The sequence below is a fragment of the Panthera leo genome, chromosome B3, assembly GCF_018350215.1.
Source record: "Panthera leo isolate Ple1 chromosome B3, P.leo_Ple1_pat1.1, whole genome shotgun sequence".
Taxonomy (NCBI): Eukaryota; Metazoa; Chordata; class Mammalia; order Carnivora; family Felidae; genus Panthera; species Panthera leo.
The window spans coordinates 143,214,988-143,230,098 of NC_056684.1; the positions used below are offsets into that span (position 1 = coordinate 143,214,988).

General features: G+C 45.9%; 1 protein-coding gene across 1 annotated transcript in view; it reads left to right on the top strand.

Annotated features, from left to right (window-relative positions):
* DYNC1H1 (dynein cytoplasmic 1 heavy chain 1) overlaps window positions 1-15,111 on the top strand; it is a 76,889-nt gene that overhangs the window by 24,242 nt on the left and 37,536 nt on the right. The window contains exons 10-18 of the mRNA XM_042944312.1: window positions 867-1,016; window positions 3,224-3,370; window positions 5,849-5,989; window positions 6,340-6,516; window positions 6,654-6,764; window positions 6,850-6,969; window positions 7,487-7,726; window positions 14,339-14,494; window positions 14,622-14,735. Coding sequence (XP_042800246.1) covers window positions 867-1,016; window positions 3,224-3,370; window positions 5,849-5,989; window positions 6,340-6,516; window positions 6,654-6,764; window positions 6,850-6,969; window positions 7,487-7,726; window positions 14,339-14,494; window positions 14,622-14,735 — 1,356 coding nt within the window. The remainder of the gene's footprint in view (window positions 1-866; window positions 1,017-3,223; window positions 3,371-5,848; window positions 5,990-6,339; window positions 6,517-6,653; window positions 6,765-6,849; window positions 6,970-7,486; window positions 7,727-14,338; window positions 14,495-14,621; window positions 14,736-15,111) is intronic.

The window sequence follows — 15,111 nt, forward strand, 5'->3', positions numbered from 1 at the left end:
CACATGTGGCTTTCTCATTGCTGGACATCAGAGAGCATCCGTGGGGAATCCCGGGAAGTGGGATATTTCATGACAGAGCTGCTCCATGGGCGGTGGTGGCTAGGCAGCTCTGAAGCACCTTAGTTATCCATTTTAAAGAGAAAGCCTGTGACCCACAAAGGTGCAGTGTATCCACACGTGGAACACTGGCGGGGAAAATTAACAAAACCCACTCTTCTGAATCTACTGGAAGTCTCGGGCTTTGTCACAGCTGCCCTTCCAGCATTCCCAGGATGGTTTTGTGGCCCAAGACAGACTCTGCGCAAAGATGTATAGGTGTCCTGTTCGTAGGAAAGTTACTTCTCTCGTTCTCGATCAAGCGAGACTTTTTTCTTCGCTTGTTAAAAGAAGACGGTCACCTGTATGTGGTGACTTTGCCATGTACATAAATATGAAATCATTATGTTCATCTGAAGCTGATAGGATGTTATATGTCAATCATATCTCAACTTCATAAAAGAGAAAATGGTTTATTCTCCACATCATAGATTGCTAGTTTTATCTCTGAGGCTACCAGGAAACTACTTTTGTTTTGTAAATTTTCTAGTTCGTTGAGGGAACGGCAAGACTGTGACTATATCTGCTGCATTTGTGTCCATCCCCTTGTCCCTGACAGATCAGAGGGTTGGTGGTTAGGTTACCCCCAGATGGAGGTCAGGGTCTCCGAGTCTGGGAGAGGCACAGGATGGGGAAGGGGGGGATCAGGCTGAGATGAAGGGTGTGGGAGCAACTGTGATCCTCGACCTGAAGCATCGGCTTTCTATCTGACATGCTTGCCGACCTGCCTTTTGGAAGGACACTGTTTTCTGACACTACTTTCTCTGTAGATTGAAAGAATACTGGGTGTTCGCCTACAAGCTGGCCTGAGAGCCTGGACCCAGGTGCTCCTCGGACAAGCTGAAGATAAAGCAGAAGTTGACATGGATACAGACGCACCACAAGTCAGTCACAAGCCTGGTGGGGAGCCAAAGATTAAAGTGAGTATTTCCCGGGGCGTCCGATTTGCTAGTAAATCGAACAGAAGATTCTCCCCCTTGAAAAGTACCAATGAGAAGGCCACTTCACAGTGGAGAAACCTGACAGATACCACCCCACCCTCTGTGTTCTTTGTCCCCACACCTCCCAGACTCGTTCTAATCATGAGAAAAGGTCAGACATCCCTTACAGAACACCTCACCAGTACCCTTCCAAAGTGTCGAGGTCGTGAGACAAAGACAAGGAGGAACAGAGATGTCACAGGTTGGAAGGGGTTAAGGCATGTGACAAGTAACTATGTTGTGGGGTCCTGGGAGATCTGACTGAAGTCAGGATTTTAGTCAGTGTTGTATCAATGTTAATTTCTTGGTTTTGGTAATTGTGACGTGTTAGATGTTAACATTACAGAGAGTTGGTCAAGAGTGCACGAAAACTCTTCATACTTTCTTTGCAACTCTCCTGGAAGTCTAAAATAATTTCAAAAACAGACATTTTTTTTAAATGGGAAATAAATTTTAGAAAAAAATCTACACTTGGGGGTGCCTGGGAGGCTCAGTCGGTTAAGCTTCTGACTTGGCTCAGGTCATGATCTCATGGTTCGTTGGGTTTGAGCCCTGCGTTGGGCTCTGTGCTGACAGCTCAGAGCCTGGAGTCTGCTTGGGATTTTGTGTCTCCCTCTCTCTCTGCCCCTCCCCCCACTCACGCGCTCTCTCTCTCTCTCTCTCTTTAAAAAATAAACATCAAAAAAAATTTTTTTAATGTAAATTGGAAAAAAACTACACTGGAAAAAAAATCTCTACTTTCCAGGCACACATGCAAGAAACCATTTCAAGTACTGAGTGTAACCTAGTACAAGGAAAATTCAGACTCTGACGCTAAAATGCCACTGTTTTCACACAATCTTCTCAGAGTCATGGAAGAGTGCACCAGCACGGTGGCCTCCACACAGGACAGCAGTCTTGGTCCCCAAGCCCCCCATTTCCCATTTGAGTGAAGGAGTGGCCAGCTGGAGCCCAGCAAGCTGTCTAGAAAAGTGTGTTAATTCAAGCTGTGCTAGTAGGTCCTGTCTACTAATCTGGGCGTCAGTTACAAAAGTGTCTGCCTTACAGTAGTTCATTAAGCCATACATTTGTTTCAGGTAGTTTATTGCATTTGTGTTCAATTTACCAGTAAGACTACCTCACAAAACAGAGGTCTAAAAGAACTAAAGGTAAAAACTTTGATGTGGGAGAAACAATTGGCTGCTTTTTTCCTACCCAGACGTTACCTTCTCTTTTTTTTTTTTTTCCTCTTAATGCTTGAAAAATGTTTTCGGTTTTGAATATTGCACATTTATTCCCAAAGCATACTTTTTAAAATACAGAGATGCAGACAAGCAAATGGGTCTGTGTAAGCCAGAGCAGTTACCCAGTGGAGGTGGAGGTGGAAATCTTGCTCAGCTTAAAGCAGGCACTGGCAGGTGGCACAGACTCACCTTGACTCCTAAACCTACGCCCGTGCCGCATGTCTGACAGCTAATGCCAGTCTCGTGTGGCTGCATCAGTGACACAGGGTTGTGAGGTCCTGAGGTCATTATGTCCAGAGATCACCACGCATATTAAAGCAGATGGTGCCATTGAGCACCCATTGTGTGTTCAGCACCTACGCACGGGGGATCCAGGAAGCGCCTAAGCAGTGCCTGCCCTCTGGCTTCTTATCCTCTGGGGAGGGCCATGCACTCCACACATGGGCTACAGCAGACCATGATGTCCATTAAAGTAACAGACCCATGGTTCAGACTCAAGTAGGTTCATAATTCAGAGGGAGAAAAATATTATGCATCAAAACCACTTTTTTTACTTTGAGAAAGTACTTTCTTTCAAGAAAATTCATTTAAAATTATTCTAATGCTTTGTATGACAAAAATAACTAAGCTATAATTTGTATACTTTTTACCCAATTTTGAATTTAAACTTTCCAAGCACCCAATTGTACTTGAGGGAATTACTGAGTGACGATCACGTACGTGTATATCCGGTACCGTTTGATTGAAGGTGGCCCCTGGAGGCGTTCGGTAATTTATTAGTACATCAGTGCCATGCTTCGGTATTAGATTTTTAATCCAGAAATGATCACCCTTCTTGTGAATACTGATTCTGGCGGCACAAATGCATGAAAGCCTATTATTGAAATAGATATTTGAGTAAGAAATGAAATCTTCCCTTTACAGAATGTCGTTCATGAGCTAAGGATAACCAATCAGGTCATCTATTTGAACCCGCCCATCGAAGAGTGCAGGTACAAGCTGTACCAGGAAATGTTTGCCTGGAAGATGGTTGTGCTGTCTCTGCCCAGGATCCAGAGTCAGAGGTACCAGGTGAGCCTTCCGGGGACTCGCACCACATGGCCTCTGCCCAGGCCTCCCTAGGGCCCTGGGGCGCCGCCTCTCCTCCATATCCCTTGAAATGGTGCTCTCCATATGTCTTTCAAGACTCCCGACTTGGGACTCTGCATTCTAAGGGAAAGCTAGAGGAAAGCTTATGTGACTTGGCATTTTTCCCCAGTGGCTGCTTTCCCAAATCGTTGCATCTGCAGTTCTGATTTCGGTAGTCTCTCAGAAATTTCCCCCATGAACCTGTCTTTTAATTCCTCTTTCTCCCCACCCCCACTTTTTAATATAGAAGTTTGTAGATACAAAAGTAGAGGGAATCTCATGATTCACATCAGCCTGCTTTGTTTATCATGTGGCCAATTTAAATTTTTATTCCTTTCCCTCCTCCTCCTCCCCACCAGACTATTTTAAAACAAATCCCGGATATACTCTTTAATAAGAGTATCAATAATAATAATGTGCTTTTGGAGCAAAAGGAAAACTGAAAAGACTGTTTAGTCCCTGGTCTGAGCAACATTACTTCTAAACAAGACTGGTGGTTTTCGAATAAGCAGATTTCCATAACCTCTGTTGCAACAGGCTCTTCTAGAAAGTCTCAGCTTTGAATATAAGCAGCATAGGCTCAGTTCTGAGGTGTTTTTGTGGTAGCAACCCCCCCGTAGACTCAGCCTTGGTGGTGACCAGCTAATCCGAACCGAGCTATGAACCGTTCCTTTCGCTCTGGGAGTGTGCAGACTGCAGGATATTTCTCGTCAGGTGTCCGTTCACACTGCTGTCCTGTTGTCTCCACACTGAACCAAACAGAAGCCAGCCCCTCTGACGCTGGAGCCCGTGCCCCTGCTCTGTGGCCCAGCTCCCCTTCCCTCTGCTGAGCCTCCTGTCACCCTCTAGCCACCTTACTTCTCAGCTCCCCTTGGTGAAAACACAGAGAACTCGTCTGCACACCTGCTCCGGGTCCAGCCCCTCAGGCATCAGGGTCACAGGCGTTTCCCTGCTGTTATGGCAGGCTTCTCAGCCCTTGAGAAGTGTCAGTGGCAGGATGTGACGGTGTGCACCCCCCCCCCCCCGCCCACTTGATATGCTTGTTCCGCTTGGCTGTCCTGGTTTTCCTCCCACCTCCCTGGCCAGTGTCCCCTGTGGCTCTTCCTTGGCTCTCTCTTCTGGCTCCTACTGTTTGAGTGCACTCTCCATCCCCAGCACCTGTCTCACCTGGTCCATTGCCGGCCAGATGGGACAACTGGGCTCATACCTCCAGCCCGGCCTTTATCCTGAGCTCTAGACCCATCTCCCCAGCCCGCCCCCCGGGCATCTCCACAAGACCGATGGGTGCGAAAACTGAGTGTGCGTCTGACCCCCTCCCTCAGACTAGCTGCCACCCCCACTCCTTTTCTCTGCCTTCAGCCTGCTCAGGGCCAAGCTGGGGTGTCACCCTTGCCTCCCACTGTTTCCATCTGCAGAGTTAACCCTGATCTTCTTTTTCCCACATCCACTGATCCCACTGGTCCAAGGTACCATCATCCCTCACTTGGATTCTTAAAGTTCCCTTCTGACAGGTCTCTGTCTGCCTTTGCCCCCTGCTAAAATCTGTTTTCAACACAGCAGCCAAAGTCTTAGATTTTATGTCCGTCCCAACACTTCTTCCCAGAGCCTGTTGATGGCTTCTCGTGTCACTCCCCATGAAAGCCCATGTCCCATGGCAGAGTGCTGGGCCCCACGTAATATGCCGCTCGTTGCTTCTCTGACTTGAGTGCCAGTATCTCCCTCGCTGGCTCTGTTCCAGCCACACTGGCCTCTTGCTCTCTTCACATTCCAGGCAGGCTCCTGCCCCTGGGCCTTTGCACTTGCTGACCTCCCTGTTCAGAACCCCCGGTAGCAACATACTGACATGGCTCACTCCCTCCCTCTCCTGGTCCTGCTCAGTGAGGCCTTCCCTGACCTTCCCCAACCCCACACTCCCAGCCCTCCTCTTTCCTGCTTTATTTCCATAGTACTTCTCACCTGCTGAGAAGTATCTCTCCTCCCACAGAGCGTAAGCCCATGTGAGCAGAGTTTTTTGTCTGTTTCTTGTGCCCACAGCAGTGCCTGGCACATAGCCAGCACTCAGATCATTGAAACGATGCATGTGTCATCGCTTCCATCGTCCAAGTCGGTGTAAATATTTGGTCATGGAAATCTCCATTCTTTGGACATTGCCTTTAATGTTCTGCTCTCAGATGAGAGAGAGGTCTCAAAGTGCTCTGTAGCGGTTTTTGGGTTTTCTAACTTGTGCTTGATCTGATGTCCCTTCACTGGTTGATGAGTTGAGGAGGCCTCTGATTTCTTGTGGCTGGGGTAAGCAGATGTTCCAAATGACATTTGTATAGCGGGCTCTTGCTTCGGTTCGTTTGAATTCGGTGAAAGGTGGCTCTGAGATGAACATCTTTGTACACACTGCTTGTGTTTCTTCTGGTTCTGCTTGCTTAGGTGGGTGTTCATTACGAATTGACTGAAGAAGAGAAATTCTACCGGAATGCTTTAACGCGGATGCCTGATGGCCCCGTTGCCCTGGAAGAGTCCTACTCTGCGGTCATGGGCATCGTGACTGAGGTCGAGCAGTACGTCAAGGTGAGAAGCTCCCCGTCTCATTGAAATACGTTGTGGAGGGTGTTTAGACATAGTGAATATGAGGTCTGATGAACACGGGAGCCGAAATCTATGTAATGTTTGTCTAATATGATGTAATTGATGACACTTGCTTATTTGAAAGCAGCCAGTGAATGGTAGGACAGATCTTACAGAATATTAACTATTATTTTAGACAGCAATAAATGTTACTCCTTTTTAATATAAAAATTCGGAGAATTTGAAGTGAATTTTTCTGACAGTATTGACAACAAGTGAGACGTGAACCTAAGGCGTGTGAACATTCTGTAAGAGGCCCAGCTGTGCTATCTGACCCTCCCGTCCACCTGCAGGTCTGGCTTCAGTACCAGTGCCTGTGGGACATGCAAGCCGAAAACATCTACAACAGACTCGGAGAAGATCTCAACAAATGGCAGGCTCTCCTGGTGCAAATACGGAAGGCCCGAGGAACTTTTGACAATGCGGAAACCAAGAAGGAGTTTGGGCCAGTAGTCATAGATTACGGCAAGGTGAGCTCCGCCCCCCCGGGGCAGGGGGTGGAGGTCGCTGTAAAGGCAGCGTCTGCGGGTGACGAGGACGCGTGGAAGCGTGAACACCCCGGCGCGAGGGACTGACGATCTGTTGTCCTGGGCTCGTTCCCCCACAGGTGCAGTCCAAGGTGAACTTGAAGTACGACTCTTGGCATAAGGAGGTTCTCAGCAAATTTGGGCAGATGCTCGGGTCAAACATGACAGAATTCCATTCCCAGATCTCGAAGGTGAGGAGGCGGGATCCTGGCCGTGTCGCGAGTCTGCCGGCAAACCCTCGGCTCCGTGTTGAATTCCTGTGCTCTGTCCACACAGTCACGGCAGGAGTTGGAGCAGCACTCGGTGGACACGGCCAGCACCTCGGACGCGGTGACCTTCATCACCTACGTGCAGTCTTTGAAACGAAAGATAAAACAGTTTGAGAAACAAGTTGAGGTGAGCTCTGTGAACGGTGAAAATTCTCATCATCACCTCGTGAGGCACGGTTTCAGAAATTAGGTGCCTACAGGCCACCACCGTCTTCCTGACAGCCACCTGACGGGCTGCTTGAGGGCAGGCACTGGCATCCTGGGGATCCGCGTTTTAAACAGCTCTCGAGGTTTGAGGTCCACCGCGTTTTGCCTTTTAAAATCTTTTACTTTAGTGGTTGTTCTTCGAGTCCTCAGACTTGCGTTCTGTTTGTAATTTGGAAGGAGGGGGTGAAGCACAGCCCAGCGTGCCTTCGATCCTGGCCGGGCCCCCCGGCTGCAGCCAGGCACGGTGACGCACCAGCCGCGGCGGGCCCGGGCCCCGCTGCTCCCTGAGCGTCGTGCTCTCAGCGTGGAAGGTTTCCGGAGAAGAGCAGGCGTTGTTGTGTGTTCTGTAGCCGCACGCCGTCTTCCCTTTACGTGGGGGTCTGACGACAGTCTCTGTGATTCTAGAACTACAACCACCTGTGTTCTGACCCGCGCAGCTCTACCGCAATGGCCAGCGCCTGCTGGAGAAGCAGAGGTTCCAGTTCCCGCCCTCCTGGCTCTACATCGACAACATAGAGGGTGAGTGGGGGGCCTTCAACGACATCATGCGGCGGAAGGACTCTGCCATTCAGCAGCAGGTGGCAAACCTGCAGATGAAGATCGTGCAGGAGGACCGGGCCGTGGAGAGCCGCACCACCGACCTGCTGACGGACTGGGAGAAGACCAAGCCTGTCACGGTGAGTCCCGCCAGCGTCACAGTTTGCCCTGAGCCCACAGCGTGATTCGCCGTCTTTTCGCCCAAACTTAAAAAGGCTCTGCTGTGGATTAGCTTTCCCACTAATGAGGACTTCTCCTTTTTGTAACTAAAACTTGCACGTGGTCTGTTTGACAAGTGAAAGCCAACGAGACCTCTTCTTACCCAGCAACCCCTCATGACGAGCATGTAAATCATGAGGTGGTTTTAAAAAAGTTTTTTGTTCCTAAGCTATCCTTTCATTGAGCGCTGACTGTTCTGTGCCGTGGGGATGGAGCAGTGAACAGGAAGGACAGGAGCCCCCATCCCCGTGGAGTCACATTCCAGTGGGAGACGCAGGGAGAAACGAGCAAGGAAAACGCGTGTTCGAGTCAGGTGGTGCGAGGGGCCGCGGGGAAGGGCGAGAGCTGGGAGAGAGAGCGGTGTCGGGTGTGCTGCCGGGAGGGGAAGGGGTGGGGGTGGTAAGACCTGAGGGAGGGAGGGCAGATGGTGAGGGAGGACTTCGGCAGAGGTGACGTCGAGTGCGAGGCTCGAGCAGGTACATAACGGCATACCTGGTTTTCCAGGGCAGAATTCAGGGTCATTTATTTATACATAGAAACATAGGCAGGAAAGAGAAGGGGGAAGGTGGTCGTGGGACTTTGAATGTCAGTCTGGTTTTCTAGTTTGGGTGTCACTGATCCACACCATGGCTGGTGACAGGTCTAGCCTCCCACCATCTACTCCGTAGGGCTCTGTGCTGCCCCAGCCCTGGCTGTGATGCTGCGCCCAAAGGTCCTGTTTTGTGCTCAGTTTTGGTTCAAGGGCCCGTGGTTTTTTTGTTTGTTTGTTTTTGTTTACATGAGTCTCGTACTTGTTGTATTATTTTTTTTAATATAATTTATCGTCAAATTGGTTTCCATACAACATCCAGTGCTCATCCCAACAGGTGACCTCCTCAGTGCCCATCACCCGCTTTCCCCTCTCCCCCAACCCCCCATCAACACTGTTTGTTTTCACTATTTAAGAGTCTCTTACGGTTTGCCTCCCTCCCTCTCTGTAACTTTTTTTTCCCCTTCCCCTCCCCTATGGTCTTCTGTTATGTTTCTCAAGATCTACATATGAGTGAAAACATAAGGTATCTTTCTCTGTATGACTTATTTCACTTAGCATAATACCTTCTAGTTCCATCCATGTTGCTGCAAATGGCCATATTTCATTCTTTCTCATTGCCAAGTAGTATCCCATGGTATATATAAACCACATCTTCTTTATCCATTCGTCAGTTGATGGATATTTAGGCTCTTTCCATAATTAGGCTATTGTTGAAAGTGCTGCTATAAACATTGGGATACATGTGCCCCTGTGAATCAGCACTCCTGGATCCCTTGGGTGAATTCCTAGCAGTGCTATTGCTGGGTCGTAGGGTAGTTTTATTTTTAATTTTTTGAGGAACCTCCACACTGTTTTCCAGAGCGGCTGCCCCAGTTTGCATTCCCACCCAACAGTGCAAGAGTGTTCCCGTTTCTCCACTTCCTCTCCAGCATCTATAGTCTCCTGATTTGTTCATTTTAGCCACTCTGACCAATGTGAGGTGGTATCTCAGCGTGGTTTTGATTTGTATTTCCCTGATGAGGAGTGACATTGAGCATCTTTTCATGTGTCTGTTGGCTATCTGGATGTCTTCTTCGGACAAGTGTCTGTTCATATCTTCTGCCCATTTCTTCACTGGATTATTTGTTTTTCAGGTATGGAGTTTGGTGAGTTCTTTATAGATTTTGAATACTAGGCCTTTATCTGATATATCATTTGCAAATATCTTTTCCCATTCTGTCGATTGCCTTTTAGTTTTGTTGATTGTTTCCTTTGCAGTGCAGAAGGTTTTTATCTTGATGAGGTCCCAGTAGTTCATTTTTGCTTTTAATTCCCTTGCCTTTGGAGATGTGTCAAGTGAGAGATTGCTACAGCTGAGGTCAAAGAGGTTGTTGCCAGCTTTCTCCTCTAGGGTTTTGATGGTTTCCTGTCTCACATTAAGGTCCTTCATCCATTTTGAGTGTATTTTTGTGTATGGTGTAAGAAAGTGGTCTAGTTTCATTCTTCCGCATGTAGCTGTCCAGTTCTCCCAGCACCATTTGCTAAAGAGACTCTCTTTTTTCCATTGGATGCCCTTTCCTGCTTTGTCAAAGATTAGTTGGCCAGGTTAGTGGGTCCAATTCTGGGTTCTCTATTCTATTCCATTGGTCTACATGTCTGTTTTTGTGCCAATACCATGCTGTCTTGATGATTACAGCTTTGTAGTAGAGGCTAAAGTCTGAGATCGTGATGCTTCCTGCTTTGTTTTTTTCTTCAAATATTACTTTGGCTATTCGGGGTCTTTTGTGGTTCCATACAAATTTTAGGATTGTTTGTTCTAGCTTTGAGAAGAATGCTGGTGCAATTTTGTTTGGGATTGCATTAAATGTGTAGATAGCTTTGGGTAGTATTGACATTTTAACAATATTCTTCCAATCCATGAGCACGGAATGTTTCTCCATTTCTTTGTGTCTTCTTCAGTTTCCTTCATAAGCTTTCTATAGTTTTCAGCATGCAGATCTTTTATATCTTTGGTTAGGTTTCTTCCTAGGTATTTTATGGTTCTTGGTGCAGTTGTGAATGGGATCAGTTTCTTTATTTTTCTGTTGCTTCATCATTGGTGTATAAGAATGCAACCAACTTCTGTACATTGATTTTGTACCCTACGACTTTGCTGAATTCATGTGTCCGTTCTAACAGACTGTTGGTGGAGTCTGTCAGGTTTTCCGTGTAGAGTATCATGTCATCTGGGAAAAGCGAAAGTTTGACTTCGTCTTTGCCAATTTTGATGCCTTTGATTTCGCTTTGTTGTCTGATTGCTGATGCTAGGGCTTCCAACACTATGTTGAACAACAGTGGTGAGAGTGGACATCCCTGTCGTGTTCCTGATTTCAGAGGGAAAGTTCTGTTTTTCCCCATTGAAGATGATATTAGCTGTGGGCTTTTCATAAGTGGCTTTTATGATGTTTAAGTATGTTCCTTCTATCCTGCCTTTCTTGAGGGTTTTTATTAAGAAAGGATGCTGTATTTTGTCAAATGCTTTTTCTGCATCTATTGACAGGATCGTACGGTTCTTTTCTTTCATTAACGTGATGTATCACGTTGATTGATTTGCGAATATTGAACCAGCCCTGCAGCCCAGGAATGAGTCTCACTTGATCATGGTGAATAATTCTTTTTATATGCTGTTGAATTCAATTTGCTAGTATCTTGTTGAGAATTTTTGCATCCATATTCATCAGGGATATTGGCCTGTAGTTCTCTTTTTCTGCTGGGTCTCTGTCTGGTTTGGGAATCAAAGTAAATCTGGCTTCATAGAATGAGTCTGGAAGTTTTCCTTCTCTTTCTGTTTTTTGGAACAGCTTGAGAAGGATAGGTATTATCTCTGCTTTAAATGTCTGGTAGAATTCCCCAGGGAAGCCTGCTGGTCCTGGAGTCTTATTTGTTGGGAGATTTTTGATAACTGATTGAATTTCTTCCCCAGTTATGGGTCTGTTCAAATTTTCTATTTCTTCCCGTTTGAGTTTTGGTAGTGTATGGGTGTTTGGGAATTTGTCCATTTCTTCCAGGTTGTCCAGTTTGTTGGCGTATAATTTTTCATAGTGTTCCCTGGTAATTGCTTGTATTTCTGAGGGATTGGTTGTGATAAATCCATTTTCATTCGTGATTTTATCTATTTGAGTCATCTCCCTTTTTGACAAGCCTGGTTAGAGGCTTATCAATTTTATTTTTTCAAAAAACCAACTCTTGGTTTCATTGATCTGTTCTACTGTTTTTGGATTCTATGTTATTTATTTCTGCTCTGCTCTTTATTATTTTTCCTTCTGCTGGGTTTGGGGTGTCTTTGCTGTTCTGCTTCTGGTTCCTTTAAGTGTGCTGTTAGATTTTGTATTGGGGATTTTTCTTGTTTCTTGAGATAGGCTTGGATTGCCATGTATTTTCCTCTCAGGACTGCCTTTGCTGCATCCCAAAGCATTTGGATTGTTGTATTTTCATTTTCATTTGTTTCCATATATTTTTAAATTTTTTCTCTAATTGCCTGGTTGACCCATTCATTCTTGAGTAGGATGTTCTTTAACTTCCATGCTTTCAGAGGTTTTCCAGACTTTTTCCTGTGGTTGCTTTCAAGTTTCATAGCATTGTGATCTGAGAGTGTGCATGGTACGATCTCAATTCTTTTATATTTTTGAGGGCTGTTTTATGACCCAGTGTGTGATCTATCTTGGAGAATGTTCCATATGCACAGGAGAAGAAAGTATATTCTGCTCCTTTGGGATGTAGAGTTCTAAATATATCTGTCAAGTCCATCTGGTCCAATGTATCGTTCAGGGCCATTGTTTCTTTACTGATTCTCTGTCTAGATGATGTGTCCATTGTTGTAAGTGGAGTATTAAAGTCCCCTGCAATTACCACATTCTTATCAATAAGGTTGCTTATGTTTGTGATTAATTGTTTTATATATTTGGGGGCTCCCATATTCGGCGCATAGACATTTACAATTATTAGCTCTTCCTGATGGATAGACTGTGTAATTATATAATGCCCTTCTTCATCTCTTGTTACAGCCTTTAATTGAAAGTCTAGTTTGTTACTTTCTTTTGACTTCCAGTAGCATAATAGATAGTTCTCCATCCCCTCACTTTCAATCTGAAGGTGTTCCAGGTCTAAAATGAGTCTCTTGTAGACAGCAAATAGATGGGTCTTGTTTTTTTATCCATTCTGATACTCTGTGTTTTTTGATTGGAGCATTTAGTGCATTTACATTCAGTGTTGTTATTGAAAGATACGGGTTTAGAGTCATCATGTTATCTGTAGGTTTCATGCTTGTAGTGATGTCTCTGGTACTTTGTGGTCCTTGCGACATTTCACTCACAGAGTCCCTCTTAGGATCTCTTGTGGGCCTGGTTTAGTGGTGATAAATTCCTTCAGTTTTTGTTTGTTTGGGAAGACCTTTAACTCTCCTTCTATCCTGAATGACAGACTTGCTGGATAAAGTATTCTTGGCTGCATATTTTTCCTGTTCATCACATTGAAGATTTCATGCCATTCCTGTCTGGCCTGCCAAGTTTCAGTAGATAGGTCTGCTACTACCCTTATGTGTCTATCTTTGTGTGTGAAGACCCGTTTATCCCTAGCTGCTTTCAGAATTCTCTCTTTTTCCTTGTATTTTGCCAGTTTCACTATGATATGTCGTGCAGAAGTTCAATTCAAGTTACGTCTGAAGGGAGTTCTCTGTGCCTCTTGGATTTCAATGCCTGTTTCCATTCTCCAGATTGGGAAAGTTCTCTGCTATGATTTGTTTAAGTACATCTTCAGCGCCTTTCTCTCTCTTCTTCTGGAATTCCTATGATACGGATATTGTTCTGTTTGATTGAATCACTTAGTTCTCTAATTCTCCCCTCATGATCCTGGATTTTTTTTTATCTTTTTCTCAGCTTCCTCTTTTCCCATAATTTTATCTTCTAATTCACCTATTCTCTTCTCTGTCTCTTCAGTCCACACTGTGGCCACCTCCATTTTATTTTGCACCTCATTTATAGCATTTTTAAATTCATCATGACTATTTTTTAGTCTCTTGATCTCTGCAGCAGTAGATTCTCTGTCTTTTATGTTTTTTTCAAGCCCAGCAATTAATTTTATGCCTGTTATTCTAAATTCTTGTTCAGTTATGTTGCTTCTATCTGTTTTGACCAATTCTTTAGCTGTCACTTCTTTCTGGAATTTCTTTTGAAGAGAATTCTTCCGTTTTGTCATTTTGGCTAGTTTTCTGTCCCTTATGAGTTTTAAAAGCTTGTTATGTGCTCTGCACCTGTGAGCACTACAATACTAAAGTCATACACTGTCCAGGGCCTGGAAGGGCCCCTGTTTTATGGAGATCTTCTCTGTCACTAATCCTGGCACTGTAGCTCAGGCAGAATGCTAGCTCCAGCAGGGGAGTGAGTATTGATCAACAGGCGAGATTCTGATCACCAAAATTTGAATATGTTTTCTTGCCGTTTTTTGCTAGTAATGTGTTCTAGCTTAAATTTTCAATGCTATTTTATACAGTCATTCTCAAGTTATTAAAATTAAGAGTAAGCCAATAGTACTTTAATGGTCAACTGGAGGCCGTTTCCCTGAGGACTACTTGATTTCTCATTCTTGTCTGCGGAACTGATGTAACAGCTGTGTGCCTCGGGAGTGCATGGCCAGCAGCCTCCCGAGAGCCATGTCCCCTCGGGTCGGGAGCATCCTGCTCCAGGCCCCAGTCTATCCTGACTCCTCTCTTCCCGTCTCCCGAGGCACTCGGTGAGACAGTGACTAAACGGAGAGGTGCTCCACCTTTCTCCTTCATACCTTTATTGACGTCAAACATGGAAGTAGAAGTTAACACTCAGTGATGTACATGAACTGTAAGTGTACATCTTGCTGAAGATTTACATGTGTGGACATGTTCAGGGAATCACAGGTTTCCAGACTCCCAGCAGGTGCTTTCCACCATTTCAGAGCCAAAACACGCACCTGTCCTGGGACCTCGCCCTGCAATTGTGCACTTTGCTTTCAGGGCAATCTCCGCCCAGAGGAGGCGCTTCAGGCTCTTACCATATACGAAGGAAAGTTTGGCAGGCTGAAGGACGACCGGGAGAAATGTGCGAAGGCCAAGGAGGCGCTGGAGTTGACCGACACGGGGCTGCTCAGCGGCAGTGAAGAGCGCGTCCAGGTGCGGACCGTGGGGGTGGGGCTCCTCGTCCTGAGTCTGCCCTTGACCAGGGCCGCGTCAGGGGCTCTGCCAGAGCCGCGGTGGTTTCTTCATCCACGGTCTCACTGTTCTACTGTCGTGATTTCAGGTGGCCTTAGAAGAACTGCAGGACCTTAAAGGCGTTTGGTCGGAACTTTCCAAGGTCTGGGAGCAGATTGATCAGATGAAGGAGCAGCCGTGGGTTTCTGTCCAGCCTCGAAAGGTACACCTAAAGGAGATGTGGTGTGTGTCCTCATATGCTGACGGTCGTAGACCACTCAGGAGCTTCGCAGGCAGGGAACTGTATTGTGCATCCTCAGAATGTCACATGACGGTCATTTAGGATTTATGTGGACTGATGAAAAATTTGTTTGGAAACCTTTTTTTTTTAAGTTTTGTTTTTATTTTTGAGAAAGATACAAAGAATGAGTGGGGGAGGGACAGAGAGAGAAGGAGGAAGAATTCCAAGCAGGCTCTACCCTGTCAGCTCCGCCCGATGCAGGGCTCGAACTCATGAACTGTGAAATCATGACCTTAGCCACAGTCAAGAGTCACGCTTCATTTCCTGAGCCACCCAGGCACCCCCAGAAAACATTTTT